The following is a 16,804-nucleotide window of genomic DNA, read 5'->3' as shown; positions in this document are numbered from 1 at the left end:
TTTTAGGGAGTAACACAATATTGTAACACATTACTTTTAATAGTAACAGGGATGACTTCAAGACTAATTCGCCACTGGTTCCCTCAAGATTTTATGTTTTTATAATGTTTTTTTTTTTTTCAATTTATGAGTGAAATAAGTTCTGTGGTAATCATAATATTACAATACTACAATGTAAGCTACACACACGCACACCCCAAACGTTCTTATCTAGTTACTTATTAGAAACTTGTTTTTTTTAATCAACATAACGGCTTCAAAAATGTAGTTTTCTACATAGGTTTGTGGTTTAAACATGTTATTCTTACTATTAAGTTAAGCACTTTATTTCCACTTTTTGAATATTTTCTTCATTTTTATTTAAAATAAACACTTCTCCAGTGCTGATATGTGATGGGAAAAGGGAGAAGTATAAAGTTAAAAGCTAATCCCACAGTCCTTACTCTCTACATGACTGTCCCACAATGGTATGCAGAGTTAGTCTAACCAGGATATTTGGACTAATTGCACTAACTACTTGCATGGTTATTTAGCCTCTCCTCATCCTGATTTTTTAAAGATAACTAGGGGGGCTGTGAAACTAGAGGGCCTGGACTCAACCATTTCTATTGGAGCATATAATAGAGGACATATTTGTTGTTTACTTTATTGTTTGGTTCCTGTTGTTTAATCACTCAAAAAAAATCAAACCGCAGCAAACTAATCAATGTTTTTATAATAACAACTGGGCACCATTACCTTATAGCACATCAAAACAATTACCCATTGAAAAAAAAAGGTGTCTTGGGTTTTTTTGTCTTGTTGTAGATTGTATAAAGAAATATGTTGCTGCAGTAACTGATATTGATCATTTGTCAGCAAAGGAAAGTAATTGTTGTAGGGCAATTATGTTTTGTTGGTTTTGATTTGATTTTTATTGTTTTTGTTTGCTTAGCTCGTGTCAAAATCTTTTTTATATTTTTATATTACGTTAAAATTGCATCTTTGAACACAACACACCGCAGCATTCATTCAAGCCATAAAGTCAATATAACTTGTGAATTATTGAAAAATTATTTCGATCTGAGCTTAGTGGAGGAAAAGACATATATCTTCCTGGAGCCTCATAAATCATAAGGGTCACATACTGAAAGAGAGCATGATTTCACAGTCTTAACCTTGAATTATGGCAATATTTGTGTGAAAGTTTTGAGTTGAACTGGCAGGATTTATCATGAAAATACATATACTTCTATTCTAAGGGATAAGGGATTTGACAGATTCAATGTGAGGTGTAAAGATCATGACTGTTCTAATGTAAGGGCTAATCAGACCCGTGTGCCTCTCGCTCTTCAAACTTTCGTGAAAAAATAGTAAAATCTTGCTAAATAACACCGTTTTCAAACTCAAGATTAGCATATCATCTTGCATTGCTCTGGATTTCACAGCTAACACTACTGAAATCAGATTGTGATGCCACTAGCCCCAGTTATTGTCATTGTTAACCATGTTTTGGAATCTCGCAACTTTGAACAAGAAAAGAGTTTAATCAAAGTACTTTTAGTGACAAAAGATGCATTATGTTGGACAATTTTAACTAAACTACCAATGACAGAGGTGCTGTGTTTTGTAGTGATGTTAACAGTGACACCAAAGCTCCGAAGCGTGTGTCAAAAAAAGAAACGATTTTTAGTGAAGCTTGGTATCGATGCTTGATTCGTTCTATCAAAATCACGTGGCCAATGACGTCCGAAGCTTCGTTTCACACACACCCACGTGACTGCTTCGTACTCTCATTCAAAAAGGTTTAAACATGCGCGACACGGGTTGTTAGAACTGCTGTATTGCGCTAGTTTATTGTTGCGAGACTGTCATGGTTCTGTAATGTGGGAACACTTTCATTTGAGTTCGCCCAATAAGCTTGATAATATACTTGGCTTTTGTTCTGCAGCCTTATATATATATTTGGCTTAAAGCCAGCCTACTTTTTTCCCCCAACTTTGTTCATTTTTTTAAGTATTGAAAAAATTAAGTGGTTAAAAAATATTATTGACAATTATGTGAACCTATTAAATCTCTCTCTCTCTCTCTCTCTCTCTCTCTCTCTCTCTCTCTCTCAGATATATATATACACACATGTGTGTGAGTGTGTGTGTTTCTTTGTGTGCATGCACCTGCATTTATTTAGTCTACTTCCTTTATTCATGAGTTTTATTTGTTCACAAACAAGACAAATGTCCACATTCACAATAGAGTATGCAATGGAAAAGATTGTTGTCATGTATTTAATTTATTGATTCATTCATATATCCATTAATTAATTTTTGCTTCTAAGATAATGGTTGCAAAACATTTTGCGACACAGTGCTTTCCCTCACTTTCACCAGCAGAGTTCCTCGTCGAGCTCTGATTTGAAAAGCTTCAAGTAATGCACCTTTTTCTGATACAATTGTGCTGAAAGTTTCACTGGTTCAGAAAGCTTCACTTCGCCATCACTAGTGTTTTGTTTATGCTTGTAAAGCTGCTTCACAGAGTGAAGTACAGTGAAGTACTCGTACAGTGTTCCCATGTCCACTTATAATATCGTCACGGGTGGTTGCAGGCAGACAGACGCAGGCAGACAGGCAAACAGGCAGACGCAACATACACTAAACATAACGTAGATCGGACAACTGTGGTGAGGATGGTGACCACTGATATAGGGAGTGCTGATGAGCGACAACGAGGGTGATGACTTGCAGGTGCAGGAGATTGATGAGTGCAGGTGGTGAGCCGGAGGGATTCTGGGAAGTGTAGTGTTGAGGGTGACTGTGACAATCATAAGCTGAAGCATCTTTGGGCTTGTTTCTTTTTAACGATATGGGCCAATTTTTGCAGTTAATAAACTTGGAAGCTGCAGTGTGTTTTTTTGTTTTGCTTTTTTTCCAAGCAAGATGGCAACACTGTCTCTTTGGACCCTAGACCATGGGGCTGGAGAAAGACGGATTCTTTCTGTGTGATTTTCACATCTCTGATTTAAATTTAAATATGTCACGTCCTGAGATATGCCCCTGCCCCTGGTGATATGCTGTTTTCTGCTGTTACTCTTTCACTCTGCTTCCATGGTTTCTGCTGTGTTACTGCTCTCACAGGTACTGATTGTGTTCACCTGGCCTGCCAACCTCAGCTATATTGATTTGCTCCTGCAAGGAGAAGGCCAGCAAGGCCAGATGATAACTAACAGAATCTATGTTTCCATCACCCTGTTTTTATGCACATTTTGAAGTATTGCATTGGAAATGGCAACGAGTGCTGGAAATGGCAAAATAAAAATAAAAAATTAATTTGCAAAAACGTTTTTTACGTAGACTGGGTTAACCCAGCATGATCTGCCGGCGATTTGATTTCTCCCTGCAGCTCAGGCTGGAAATCTGTACATATTTCTATCCTGCTTCTGTTACAAATTTGCGGGGCCCAATCACAAACCAGCTTATCCACCTGGCACGCTATTGGTGGGTTTAACACAATGATGGATAGAGAAGCAATGGATTGTTAGTCTGATTGAAGGACTATCCAATTCCGTACAGTCATTTGAACTATGCCCGTTGATCACACCTATTGTGCAGTAAAAATACAGAGCAGACTCCCCAGACCAATGTTCAATCTTAAAAGCTTGGTCTGGTGATAGCAAGACAAGTTTTTACGCTCACTTGAGGTGGTTTTTGACTTGTGCAAAAAAGAGTTAATGCCAATAATGGAAGATGGGAACGCATTTGCCGAATAAATTGATGCAGCAAATATAAAACCCACGTGACTAATCGGCTGTTTCTGCTGATGGTTTTTTATTTACAGTTGGTTACTAGCTTACCAATACCACTGCCATCTGCTCAAACAACTTGATGGAAATGCACCTAATTCGCAAGTGTTTGTTTTTTTCTTTGTGCGAACTTTGAAAAGAGTTGCTTCACGTTTAGATGAAAACCCAGCTAGAAAGACAGAGACGAACAATAGACTCAAAACTTTTCTCCCCACAGGGTCTCCTTTTCTTCTGCACAAGAAATTTCACTATGCCTTCTGTTGTTGAGTGTCAGCCATATTCTATTGTGACTTCAGTGTATTTGCTGAAACTATGAGACTAGAGAATGGCTACTATTGAAGTTAGATTTTCTGTAAAAGTGTATTAATATTTGTGGAAATCAGTTAGGAGGTGGATGCCATTTTTGCACTGTTGACACCTGGTATTAAGATGCGTTTTGGTCGTTAAGTAGACTAAGGAGACACCTTCCCGTTTACACCTGGTGTTTTAATCTGTCTCTTTTGTCCTCTTTCAACCACTTCTGTTTCTTTGAGAGGAAGGTCTTTGGCCAGGTAAATCTATGGGCTTTTTCAGATCTTTCGATCTAATAGACAAAATAATCTCACGGAATTTACATATGAACGTGACCAGAGACGACGGAAAAACACACTGAGAGCTTTCGTTTGCGAAAACACAACTTAATACAGGTGTACACAGGGCTTTTGATTGGAGCAGCTGCCCTTTTCTCCAATATATCCTGGTTTTCGAGGAAGTCTGGGAAGTTTAATTGTTTATTTGACACATGTATAGGAAAGTGTTCTATCAATTTATAAAAAAAAAAATAGTTAGGAGTCTTGTTTATTATTTTGGCCTTGCTCCATCTTCAAGTATTTTGTGTTTCCACTGTTTTTCCTTTGTCTCAAATCCAATTTCAGTTTATTTCTGGTCAAGTTTTGTTCCTAGTGCTGGGACGAGATGAGAATGTTCCTGTATACACTTGCCACTTTTTGTTACCTCTGTCTACTTTAATGTAACAGCAGTTATTTGTAACAGCTGGATTCACAATTTATAAGTAGACTACTGTCACATTTGGTCCATGTCTTCTGAAACTTTTAGTTTGTATTTTGTTCCCATTGCTTCTGTTTTCACATCCTGTGTGTGAGTCTGTTTCTTTGGTAACTCATTATGTTGACCTGTGTCTTGTTTAGAACCTTGTTTACTTTATTTCTGCGTCCCAATTTACATAATAACCATGCATATTCTAATGGCTAATACTGCCCACAACTCATAGTGTATAATAGCCTTAGAAAACTACAAACGTGGCGGATATGCAAGATCGACAGTTGGAGAGTTTTAGATGAAGGGGTTTGAGTGGTTAATAATCAGTGTCTAACCTGATGAAAAAATATTTATTCAATCCTATCCACACTATATTTAATCTGTAAAGACATTGTGAACTTTTGTAAAATTACATTTGGTCAGGAGTTAACTTTTAAATGCATCATTATGCAAAACATGAGGACAGTTCACCGTATGAAAGAAGCTGTGGGAGCTGATAGATCAACGTGGTACTACATGGTACTACGTGGTCTTACCCAAAGCTTGCCTACTTTTCTGCTACACACTCAAAAGTATGTTCTTTTTCTTCACATAAACAGTACATACTTTTAGGGCATAGTTTAAGTAGGCAAACTGGGATGCAGCTTAAGTATTTGTAGCCCTGTGTCTTTCTCTATTATAGTCTTTGTATGTTTGCTAAGCTGTTACGTTGGAATTTCCCCTTGGGTTTGTTTATTCTTCTTCTTTGAATATCTTCTTGTTATCCTGGATTTCTATGTCTGCTTGCTCCTAAGACTATTTTTGTTCTCATTAAACATTGTTCTCATTAAAAATCTCTCATGTGAATTTGATCTTCACCTCTATTGGTCCAATCTGTCTCTTACAAACACAAACACTGACTCAAAATGAACCCTTCAACTGCAGAAAAATCATATTGCAGTGTATACAACTAGATTTATAATGTCACTAACATTTAGCTAAGGGGTTTCTTGGGCATCTAGAGTGGTTGTCATCTAGAGTGGTTGCCAAAAGAGCCCATCCAAAGTCTCAAATTAAAAAGACTTTGTAATGATCTTGTTACGACCTTGGAGCAATAGGGACTGTAATGACATTGCATCCTAAATACATAAGCATTAATAAGAAGCTGGTCCTCCATTTGCAGCTATAACAGTTTCCACTTTTCTGGGAAGGCTTTCCACAAGATCATATAGTAGAGCGTTTGTGAGTTCAGGCCATTAATGTTGGACTAGAAGGCCTGGCTTGTAATCGTAAGTTAAGCACCAAAATGTAATACTTAAGGTTGGGGGATTCTTCAAATATTTAAGTATGAGCAAACACCACTAATTAAAAGAGATCTGTCAATAAAATCTGTTAATGAAATGCCCTAAGAAGCCTTACAACATGCTATGTAATTAACAACACAAATGCAGCTATAATAGTATTTGGACACCACTCAGAAAAGACATTAATGTTATATTTGCACAGCATGCGTCTGTGTCTTACCTGAAGCAGTGTCTTCAGCTGAAACAGCTGTTCTTTGACAGAAGAGCAGTCTTGAACCATGAGTTTCAGGGTCAGCTCATCCAGTGTCATATGATCTGACCTTGATCTCTCCAGCCCCTGTCCACTAAATCCGTCAAACGACTGCAAGATGCCAGTTCTGTAGGTCAGACAAAGAGAAAGTGATCAGAAATCATTTACCAGGTCAACCAGAGGCCTCTGCCCATGGGAAAATATTTTTTAGACAGGCTAGCTGTCCAATGACAGCCATCTAATCCAAAATCCTGGATATGAAAGGAATGTAGGAGGTATGCTGAGAATGTGACTTTCTGAGAGTAATTTGCTTTTTAAACGGATATAAAACAGACACGGATGCACTTGTGGGGACTAAAGGCTGAAAACTGGAACTGTAAATAACACAATTTTATAACAAAGACTGTCTATAGAATGTGGGTATTTCATTACATAACATGTACTTATTTTTTGTAGGTTAGCTTCAGTCTCAGATGGCTCGCTGACAGACTGTTCACAAACTACCTGGACTCATATTGGACTCAAAAATGGCAAGAGCTAGATAAATTTGTGCGTTAAGGTGCATAGTTTTTGCCAAATCCAGGCTCTTCGGAAAAATGCGTTTGTGCCAACATTTCTAGAAAATGTTGTTTTTATTTATTTATTAAATAAATGTATTTATGTTGCTTCTTGGATATTTCGCAACACTTTCAAATGGGGTGGGTGATATTACCAAAATTTTATATCATGATATGAATATTTCACAACATATACTATATAGATCGTGATATTGTTATTTCTGCTTTAAATAAGATTTTTATATCAAAACATTTTTGACACCATTGAAATTTTATAGTTCTTTTCACCATACTCAATATCACAAAAAACTACTAGCCTACTAAAGACAAGTAGACAGAAAAAATAAGAACAAAGAAACAAAGAAAATTAATCATATTTATTAAAAAAAACTGCATTCTCTTCACTGTGTAAATTAAATATACATTTATTCTTATTAAAGTTACAAAAGTGATTCAGTCAAGAGCAGTGAGCTGATTTTATCTCTTTTGTTGTTTGATTAATATTAATGACACAGACGACACCAGGTTGTCACGATCCAAGTGGTGTGCCTTTTGTTTTGTATGAACTGTTTCATCACTGAAATCTCTGTCTGTTCGGACACGGTCATGGAGACCGTATATGATCCATCTGCTCCGCCATGGGGAACTTCAGTGTCTACTCTGCTGTGGTGGTTAACTGTTGTGGTCTTCTGCTCCACAGTGGGAATCGTCAGTCCTGTCTACTCTGCTGTTGTGGTCTTCTGCTCCGCCGTGGGGATCTTCAGTCCCGTCTACTCTGGTGTGGTGGTCTTTTGCTCCGCCATGGGGATCTTCAGTCCCATCTGCTTGGCTGGGATAGTCATCTGCTCCGCTGTGGTTGTCTCCATCTCTGCTGAGATTGTCTTCAGTCCTGTCAGCTCTCTGCTGGCTGCTCCCCGTTTCCCCGATCTGCCTCAGTCTCCAGTCCTGCTTCCACTCCACTGGCCTGGAGATCCCCACGGCAGATGGATCATAGGCGGTCTCCGTGTCCATATCCGAACAGACAGAGAGTTTAGGGACGAGACATAAAAGTCCATACAAAACAAAAGGCACACCACCAGGAACGTTGACTCGCTACTAATTGCGCTTCAACAATTTAAAATCACTTGTTTTTAATCTGCAATGTTTAAAAATGTATGCAAATCAAATGCTTTCATGACCGCACAGTAACGCCACATGAATGTAACCACGATAGAGGCTGCAGTGCAAAATCTTTAGCGGTTGACAACATTTTTACAGTTTAATCGTGTCTACCGGTATATCGCCCACCCCTACTTTCAAAGCTAAATGTCCAGTAAGTGGCTATAAAAATGAGCTCAGTTTAAATCCAAAACAGATGAACGTGAACTTGGCAGCGCTTTTGTTGGATGTTGTAAGTATCGCAGCCGCTCTCTACCACGTTTGAAAATAATTGACCTCCTACTACACTAATGCCGTGTTCCAGGCAACCCGTAACCCGTGTTTTTCCAACCTTCTACCCGTGAAAGTGCACTGGAAACGGCAGTCAATAACCGTGACTTCCCACCCGTGAACTCGTACTAGATTGCGCACTGACGTCACATAGCCCGCGAAACAACAATGCTGTGTTTAGGAAAGTCGTACAAGAATAACGTAAAATAAAAGGTATTACAGCTTCTCTTGCCTTACATGCCGTTTTTCTCCTCCGTTTCCTTCAAATAAGCAAGGAGTAAGTACATTTGGCGATAGAAATGATTGTAAATAAGCATAAGCCCCGCCATGATTTGTTTACATCTAGCTACCACAATTCCTTGCACTCAGGCAGTTTGGCGTGACTTTGCCTGGAACGCTACAAAGTCGTGAGTCGTAACTTACGGGCTCAAAAACCTGCCTGGAACGCAGCATAAATCCTACCCTAAACCTGCCGTTAACAACCTTTAAATGTTGTCAAAAGCAAATGTAAGATAAAATATGCATATACTGAAGCAATGCTGAAGCCATTTTAGCTTGCTTCTACAAGCCTTTGAGTTTCACGGGACTCATACCCGTGCATTCGGCATCGCCAGTGCAATGCTGTACCAGGTGAGATCAGAAAATACACACATGGAGCTGATTATGTGATGCAAATGTCAAAATGTATTACTTTAAAAGTACTATGGTAATAGTATTTTATATTTTGAGTAATTTTAGGGCATAACATGGTATGGTGCAAGGAAATGTGTGAAAATATTTTTTTATTAATCGATAATCTGCCTGTGTAATCATAATTTGTGTGAAAAGGTATAAAGTTGTTGGTGTTTTATTGCCACCAGAGGTAAATTCAGGAGAAAACTGCAGCATATTGTGAATGAATTAGGAACTGACTATTTGTATATAGTCTATTAATGTATTAACTACAGTTTATAAATGATTCATTTACTATAAACTTATATCCTGCAAATGATTTATAAGTGTTTTGTTACTTATTATAAAGTGTTATTAATGTCATTACTTCAGCTCTTTGGTACTAAGAGTAGTACTAACGTGAAAAAGTATGACAATGTAGTTGCTTGCTCTAATACATTGAGATAAGCACTGTCATAAAATTTACAACAATTTCACAAAATGTATAAATGAAACGGTCACCTGTTTTCACACCTGCCCCAGTGTTGTTGCCGTCTCCTCTGAATGGGCCAGCCTTCAATTTCAGAGCCCTCATAAGGTGACATCCCATCAGTGTCTACAATAGATTCAAGTATATCAATAACTATTTTTGTGAGTGCAGAATTTTCCAACACAATGTTTTTGTGGGTGACTTCCAGAAAATGTTTGCTTGCTTCCTGGCCCAAGTTAAATTCCTCTCTCTATTATATTCAGGTCTCTAGATATTGGTTAGTGTCCATCCTGCAATGGTTATTATTATTATGTTGAAAAAGTTTTTGCTGCTTAATATTTGTGTGGAAACTGCAATATATTTTTAAGAATTCTTTGATGAATAGAAAGTTCAAAAGAACAGCATGTATTATTTAATCATTTGTAACATTAAACATATCTTTACCGTCCCTTTTGATCCATTTAATGCAACTATCCTGAATAAAACTATATATTACCTAGCCCATACTTTTGCATGGTAGTGCTTTCCACAAAATAAAAAAATAAAAAATAAGCAGCACAACTGTTTTCAACTGATAATTATAAGAAATGTTTCTAGAGTACAAAAAAAGACGGCTTGGCTCATTCATCTGTACTGTGTCATATGCACAGTATAAGGGTCCATTCTATATACAGTATGTGACTCTGGACCACAAAACCAGTCATAAGTTGCACAGGTATATTTGTGGCAATAGCCAACAATACATTGTATGGGTCACAATTATGCGAAAAATCATTAGGATATTAAGTAAAGATCTTGTTCCATGAAGATATTTTGTAAATTTCCTACCGTAAATATATCAAAAATGTTTTATTAGTAGTAATATGGATTGCTAAGGACTTCATTTCGACAACTTTAAAAGTCGATTTTCTCAATATTTAGATTTTTTTGCACCCTCAGATTGGAGATTTTCAAATAGTTGTATATTGGCCACATATTGTCCTATATAACAAACCATCCACCAATGACAAAAGCTTATTTATTCAGCTTTCAGATGATAAATCTCAATTTCAAAAAATTTAAGTTTTGTTGTCCAGGGTCACACACTATATATATATATATATACTATAATAGTATGGTTAAAAAAATAATAAAAAAAGTGTCTATGAAGCCCCAGAGTTATATTGAATGCATCCTTAAAATAATAAAAATAGCAAATGCTACTTGTAGAGGGGCTGAAGGGGTGTCCTGTACACTATCGATGGTGCTTTATTTATATGGTACAATATTACCTGTAGTACAACTGAACAGCCATAGGATTAATAATACAGGGTGTACACCTGAATGCATTTGTATTCATCAGTTATATATATTTAATAGAAGTTACCGACTGTAATTGGAAAATAACTTGAGGTGTTTCTTTTTGAGTTTACACCAAAATACCCATTTTAACTTGTCTCTTTGAAATAGTAATTCAGTTATGTGATGTGAGTAACTTGCAAAATTTGAATCCCAACAATGTCAAAAACAAAATCTATGCAAGTATGTGAATTCAAATCTTTCCAGCTATGCAAGCTTCATGCGCTGTTGTGTTCTTAAATGTGTCTGTGTCATAGAATGTGTTGTAGCAAACTTTAGCGAAAACTGTACTAATTCAACTTTCTACTACTGTTCTCTTTCATGTCAAATACTGTCATGGCAAAGCAACCGTTTCAAGAGAATGATAGCCAAACTATATCACTCACCGCTGTGTAATGATGTATCTTCAGACAAGTCCAAATCCAACATGAGGTCATCTTCCTCCAGGTCGCATGGCTCCACATTCTCCAGGTTGTTGAGAATGTCCTTAAATGAAACATGTAAAAGAGAGTCAACACCACAGCCAAAATCTTTGCAATTTATCTTATTTTATGAAAAACAACATGGGATTCTTTTTCAATTCCCATAGCTTTATATTTAGTGTCTTTTACTAACATTTAAATTAATAATTTGATGCAATACACTTATTGTGAAGATATGCATATTTACAGTGTTACCACCAAAAACATGCACCATCCGATTCTGTAGGACCAAAGGAAAAGAAGGGGAAAATCTAAAAATCTAAAAGCATTATGGTAACACTTTACAATAAGGTTGTATTAGTTAACATGAGTTAATGCATTAGTTAACATGAACAACACCTCTGTTCAGCGTTAGTTCATCTTTGTTAACGTTAGTTAATAAAAATACAACTTTAAATAGTGCATTAGTAAATGTTGAAATTAACATTAAAAAAGATAAATTAATGCTTTATAAGTGCAGTTCATTATTAGTTCATGTTAACTAATGCAGTTAACTAATGAACCTAATTGTAAAGTGTTACCAGCATTATTGTAAATTGTGCACCAACCCAAAACTCTACACAGGTAGCTTCAGGTACTGGTGCCAAAGACACATACCAAGTTCTGTACTTTCAATACACCAATGCATTCGAAAAATACAACATTTTGCAACTCTGCGTGCTGCATCGAATCTAAAGAGAGTTTCGTGACTGGTTGAGAAGTAAATGGTAAAATGGTAAATGGACTCCATTTATATAGCACTTTCAACAGACCCATGGCCATCCAAAGCACTTTACATCTTGCCTCACATTCACCCATTTATACACCAACGGCGGTGTCAGCCATGCAAGGCGCCATCCAGCTCATCAGGAGCAGCTGGGGTTAGTTGTCTTGTTCATGGACACTTGGTCAGGTGGAACCGGGGATTGAACCACCAACCTTCTGGTTTGTAGACAACCTACATGAACCACTGAACCACTAAGTTTTGTCTCAATACGCCAAAGCCTTAAGATATAGCCTAACGTCCACTTTTGCGTGCTAGTCAAATTTGTAAAACTGTTTTGCAACTCAACCTCACAATCATCTTACCAAAATTTGGTGAAGATTGGACAAAAAAAAATTGGTGGAAATCAGAGGAAAAAATTATTTTGTTTCTAGGCTTTACGCTTCAAAAGTTATTAGCCTAAACATCTGTGCATTTTAGACCCTTTAGTGGAGTTATGTGTTTTGACCAAATTGTTCTGTAGGCTGCTATAGACTTTCACACAAGAATAATAATAAAAAGAAGAAGAAAACTAAAAGATTACACTGCTGACCTTTTAACCCACCCATTTGGCAAAACAACATGAATACAATAACTACAAATGTACAGTACATAGCAATTAATCTTTTTTGATGTAAGTACAAAGAAGTGAAAAACATCTAATATAAAAAGGGGGACCAAAAAAAATGTCTACTAGAGATAGGACTTTACAATAATTTTCTGATATACAAAATGAATTTGGAATTGGCAACTGAAAATGTATACAGTTTATAAAATCATTTGAATGGTTAAAATGGTCAATAGCATTGATTGGCTATTCCATTCACAAGCACACATAAGTGCATATGCAGCAAAATGTGCAACCTCCATCCCTAAACTTGCTTAAAACACATAAATGGAAAAAAAATGGTTTAAGGAAGCAGGGCATACAAGAAGCTTTAGCCAAAAGTAGGAGAGCAAACAAATAATATAAGCATGGGTACTTTTAGGATGAGAAAGCAATGGGCAGAGTAGACTTCAGTGAAGGAGGAAGGAAGGCCACTGATTCGTATTCAAGCGAAGAACAGTTCTCATACATGATGGAAGCCGCCTCCCCTTCTCCACAACTCATCTCTCTCAGAAATGATTTAGTGCCAGCTGAAGACCTCCGTTAAATGACTTTTCCCCATGACCGCCTATCTACTCATGGCATAACAATAGAGGAATACTCCGAAGGGAACAGGTGATTTGCAAAGCAGTGCAAGATAAAATTAGGTTTCTTGGAAGAACTTACTTTTTTTTGGTTCATTGAAAAATGCTGACAAAGCAACAAATGCCGCCAAGGACTAAAGTCAATTAACTACTTGACTTTGATTCTTTGTTTTATAGTCAGTGAAATACAGCCCTATCATTGTCTGATATCCAGGTTAACATGCTACGTTATGTTAGGCTCATCACTGGCACCTGAGCAATAGTGAGAGTACTCTAAGCATTCCATTTACCTGCAAACTGATCATTTTGAGGTAATCATTCTTCAAGGTCACACAGTCTATACAGTAAGGCCTAGTAATAAAGTGTATGCAGCTGTCATGTTTAGTCCAGATGATGATGATGATGATGTGTTCAAACAGGTTCAAATAAATAAAATATTTATTAATAAGTAAACTCAAGTAATCCACAAGTTGAAAGGCTGTCAGAGAACCATGAACATGCAATGTGTTGTTAAATTCTTAATATTAACTAAAAATCTCAGAGGGTACTTCAACAAATTATTTTATGTCAAAGGAAAAGTTTGGTAGCCCTGATATAGGGAGCAAGTAAGAAAGTGTAAATATGCTTTCCATTGGGGTGAATGAGTCACTATCGCTTAACAGCAATCACACTCAAAGTCAAGTGCAAAGGCTCTATATCAGCATGAGGCCTCATGCCTGAGGCAAAAACAGCTGTGCTAAGCCATATTGCGTTCCTTCTCGTGTGATATTGGTCATTTAAAAGCAATATGGAGCAGGTCAAACACTTAGACAGGCACAACTAACAGCACTGATGAGAAGAGGAGATGAAATCGCTGCCATGCACCAAAATAAATCATTATTTTCAGGCAGCACATCATAAACATTACTAAAGCTTTTCACTGTATTAACAGTAAATAGTTTTATTACAGAAATGCTATAGTTTCATTTTAAATCTAATATAGGGGGAACCTTTTAGACTTAACTTTTAATACAACTGTGGCAGTCACAGCTGTCAAGTATGGCGTTGCCAAGCTGTGATGTACAGTGCATCCGGAAAGTATTTACAGCGCTTCACTTTTTCCACATTTTGTTATGTTAGAGCCTTATTCCAAAATGGATTAAATTCATAATTGTTTTGCTCAATTCTACAAACAATACCCCATACTGACACCATGAAAGAAGTTTGTTTGAAATCTTTGCAAATTTATTAAAATTAAAAATAAATAAAAAAATCACATGTACATAAGTCTTTACAGCCTTTGACATGACACTCAAAATTGAGCTCATGTGCATCCTGTTTCCACTGATCATCCTTGAGATGTTTCTGCAACTTGATTGGAGTCCACCTGTGGTAAATTCAGTTGATTGGACATGATTTGGTAAGGCACACACCTGTCAATATAAGGTCCCACAGTTAATAGGGCATGTCAAAGCACAAACTAAGCCATGAAGTCCAAGTTGCCTGTAGACCTCCTAGACAGGATTGTATTGAGGCACAGATCTGGAGAAGGGTACAGAAAAACTTCTGCAGCATTGAAGGTCCCAATGAGCACAGTGGCCTCCATCATCTGTAAATGGAAGAAGTTTGGAACCATCTGGACTCTTCCTAGAGCTGGCCGTCCGGCCAAACTGAGCAATGTCCCCCCATTGCTAAGGGCCTTAGTCAGGGAGGTGACCAAGAACCCAATGGTCACTCTGACAGAGCTCCAGCTGTGGAGAGAGGAGAACATTCCAGAAGAACAATCATCTCTGCAGCACTCCACCAATCAGGCCTGTATGGTAGAATGGCCAGACGGAAGCCACTCCTCAGTACAAGGCTACCTGGAGTTTGCCAAAAGGCATCTGAAGAACTCTCAGACAACGAGAAACTAAATTCTCTGTCTGATGAAACAACGATTTAACTCTTTGGCCTGAAATGTCACTTCATCATTGTGTATCAGACATTGCCACCATGTGGAATAAAGTTGAATTGCACTTATTCAGTCATCAAATATTTGATCTTGTTGTGCAGAAAAAATATACTTGCACTCTTACACACCTCGGGTCGTTAGTGACCCTAAACAATTTTTACAAAAAATGAATGGGAAAACAGACACTCTTTCATAATTGTAATATTCTTTCTTGTTATATTGTTTATAATTATTTGATTGAGGAAAACTGAGCATTTGATGTTCCAGGTCACTATAGACCCTAGTTATGCATTTAGGGGTTAAATAGGTACTTTTACATTTCACTTTGAAACCAAATATTCCGCCATCATTTTGTCAGTCACCTTTTCACTCTCGTGATGAATGAAATCTGACAACTGCTGCTGGCCTGTGCTGTGACTCTCGTTCGGCTCACGCTTTATTAAGTAGACACATTCAGTGTTTAATTGTAGAGTCTGTTCTCTAACTGAACTAAATGATTTTATTACAATAAAAAAAAAATCTAAATGACGGTCTAGGTCAGGGTTCCTCAAATCTTACCCTGGAGGGCCAATGCGCTGCAGAGTTTAGCTCCAACCCTAATCAAACACACCTGAACATGATAATCAATGTCTTCAGGTTCATTACAAAACTATTGGTAGGTGAGTTTGATTAGGGTTGGAGCTAAACTCTGTAGCGCATTGGCCCTCCAGGGTAAGATTTGAGGAACCCTGGTCTAGGTGGTGCTACGGTGGGCAAGTGCTGTAAACGATGTTGCAGCTGAACACGGTAACACCGTCAACACTAGTGCAGCAGGCCTACATCAAGCCACTTCACGTGGAATTTTAATAAAGACAATTTTTGCACAGTTCCTTGCACAATACTGTTATGATTTGTAAAAGAATACATTTTACATTAAATTTACATCACATATTCAACTGATTCAGCTTCATATGTAAGGCTTTTCTGACATAGAAAACTTGCTTGGTGCCTCACCTGGTACAGCATTTCAAATACACATTTTGCTGATTTTAATTATTTACTCGCAAGAAGGATTGTCAAAAAAGTGCCTGTACCTCAGTGCCAAATCGGCACTGAAATTTTCAAAATTTGACAATACCAGCATTTCTGCAGTGCCGGGTATATTCGGTACCCGGGGATAGGCAACTGCTTTCAAACTTTCCAGAGTGTTTCTGTGTAAGAGCTCTGTGAAGTGCATCAAAGGTTTCTATTTACAACGTGTTTTTGATGTTGATCATTTTGTAGCCAATCACAGACATATCTGTTGAGCACATAAACACCAATCAAAGGTGTTTAAGTCAGTCAGAATTCACTCAACAACACTCAAGACACATTCTGCATGCATGCAAATCCTTCCATTTTACAACAAAGTGTAAACACAATGTAAAAAAGAGATTCATTGTGCAGTGTAGACAGTGCAGAAGTTTTCGCAGAAGTGTAGTTCTAAGTGAGCAGGTGATTGACAGCTTCAGTGATTATGAAGGGAGTGCTCTTTGCTCGCTTTCAATTTATAACCCATTTACAATTTGTAAGTTTTGGTATTCATGCTGCTCTATATACTGCAAAGATTCTGGATTTACAACTGTATGTAAATGAGCGATTAAATCCGAAACTGCAATGATTGACAGTGA

General features: G+C 37.3%; 1 protein-coding gene across 1 annotated transcript in view; it reads right to left on the bottom strand.

The window, feature by feature from the left end:
• ccser2b (coiled-coil serine-rich protein 2b) overlaps positions 1-16,804 on the bottom strand; it is a 100,357-nt gene that overhangs the window by 33,481 nt on the left and 50,072 nt on the right. Inside the window, exons 5-7 of the mRNA XM_079845713.1 lie at positions 11,197-11,296; positions 9,505-9,598; positions 6,317-6,473 (exon numbers count right to left, since the gene is read on the bottom strand). Coding sequence (XP_079701839.1) covers positions 6,317-6,473; positions 9,505-9,598; positions 11,197-11,296 — 351 coding nt within the window. The remainder of the gene's footprint in view (positions 1-6,316; positions 6,474-9,504; positions 9,599-11,196; positions 11,297-16,804) is intronic.

Source organism: Gobio gobio, assembly GCF_949357685.1.
Source record: "Gobio gobio genome assembly, chromosome: 20".
NCBI classification, from domain to species: Eukaryota; Metazoa; Chordata; class Actinopteri; order Cypriniformes; family Gobionidae; genus Gobio; species Gobio gobio.
This window is presented reverse-complemented; position numbering and strand designations above follow the sequence as displayed.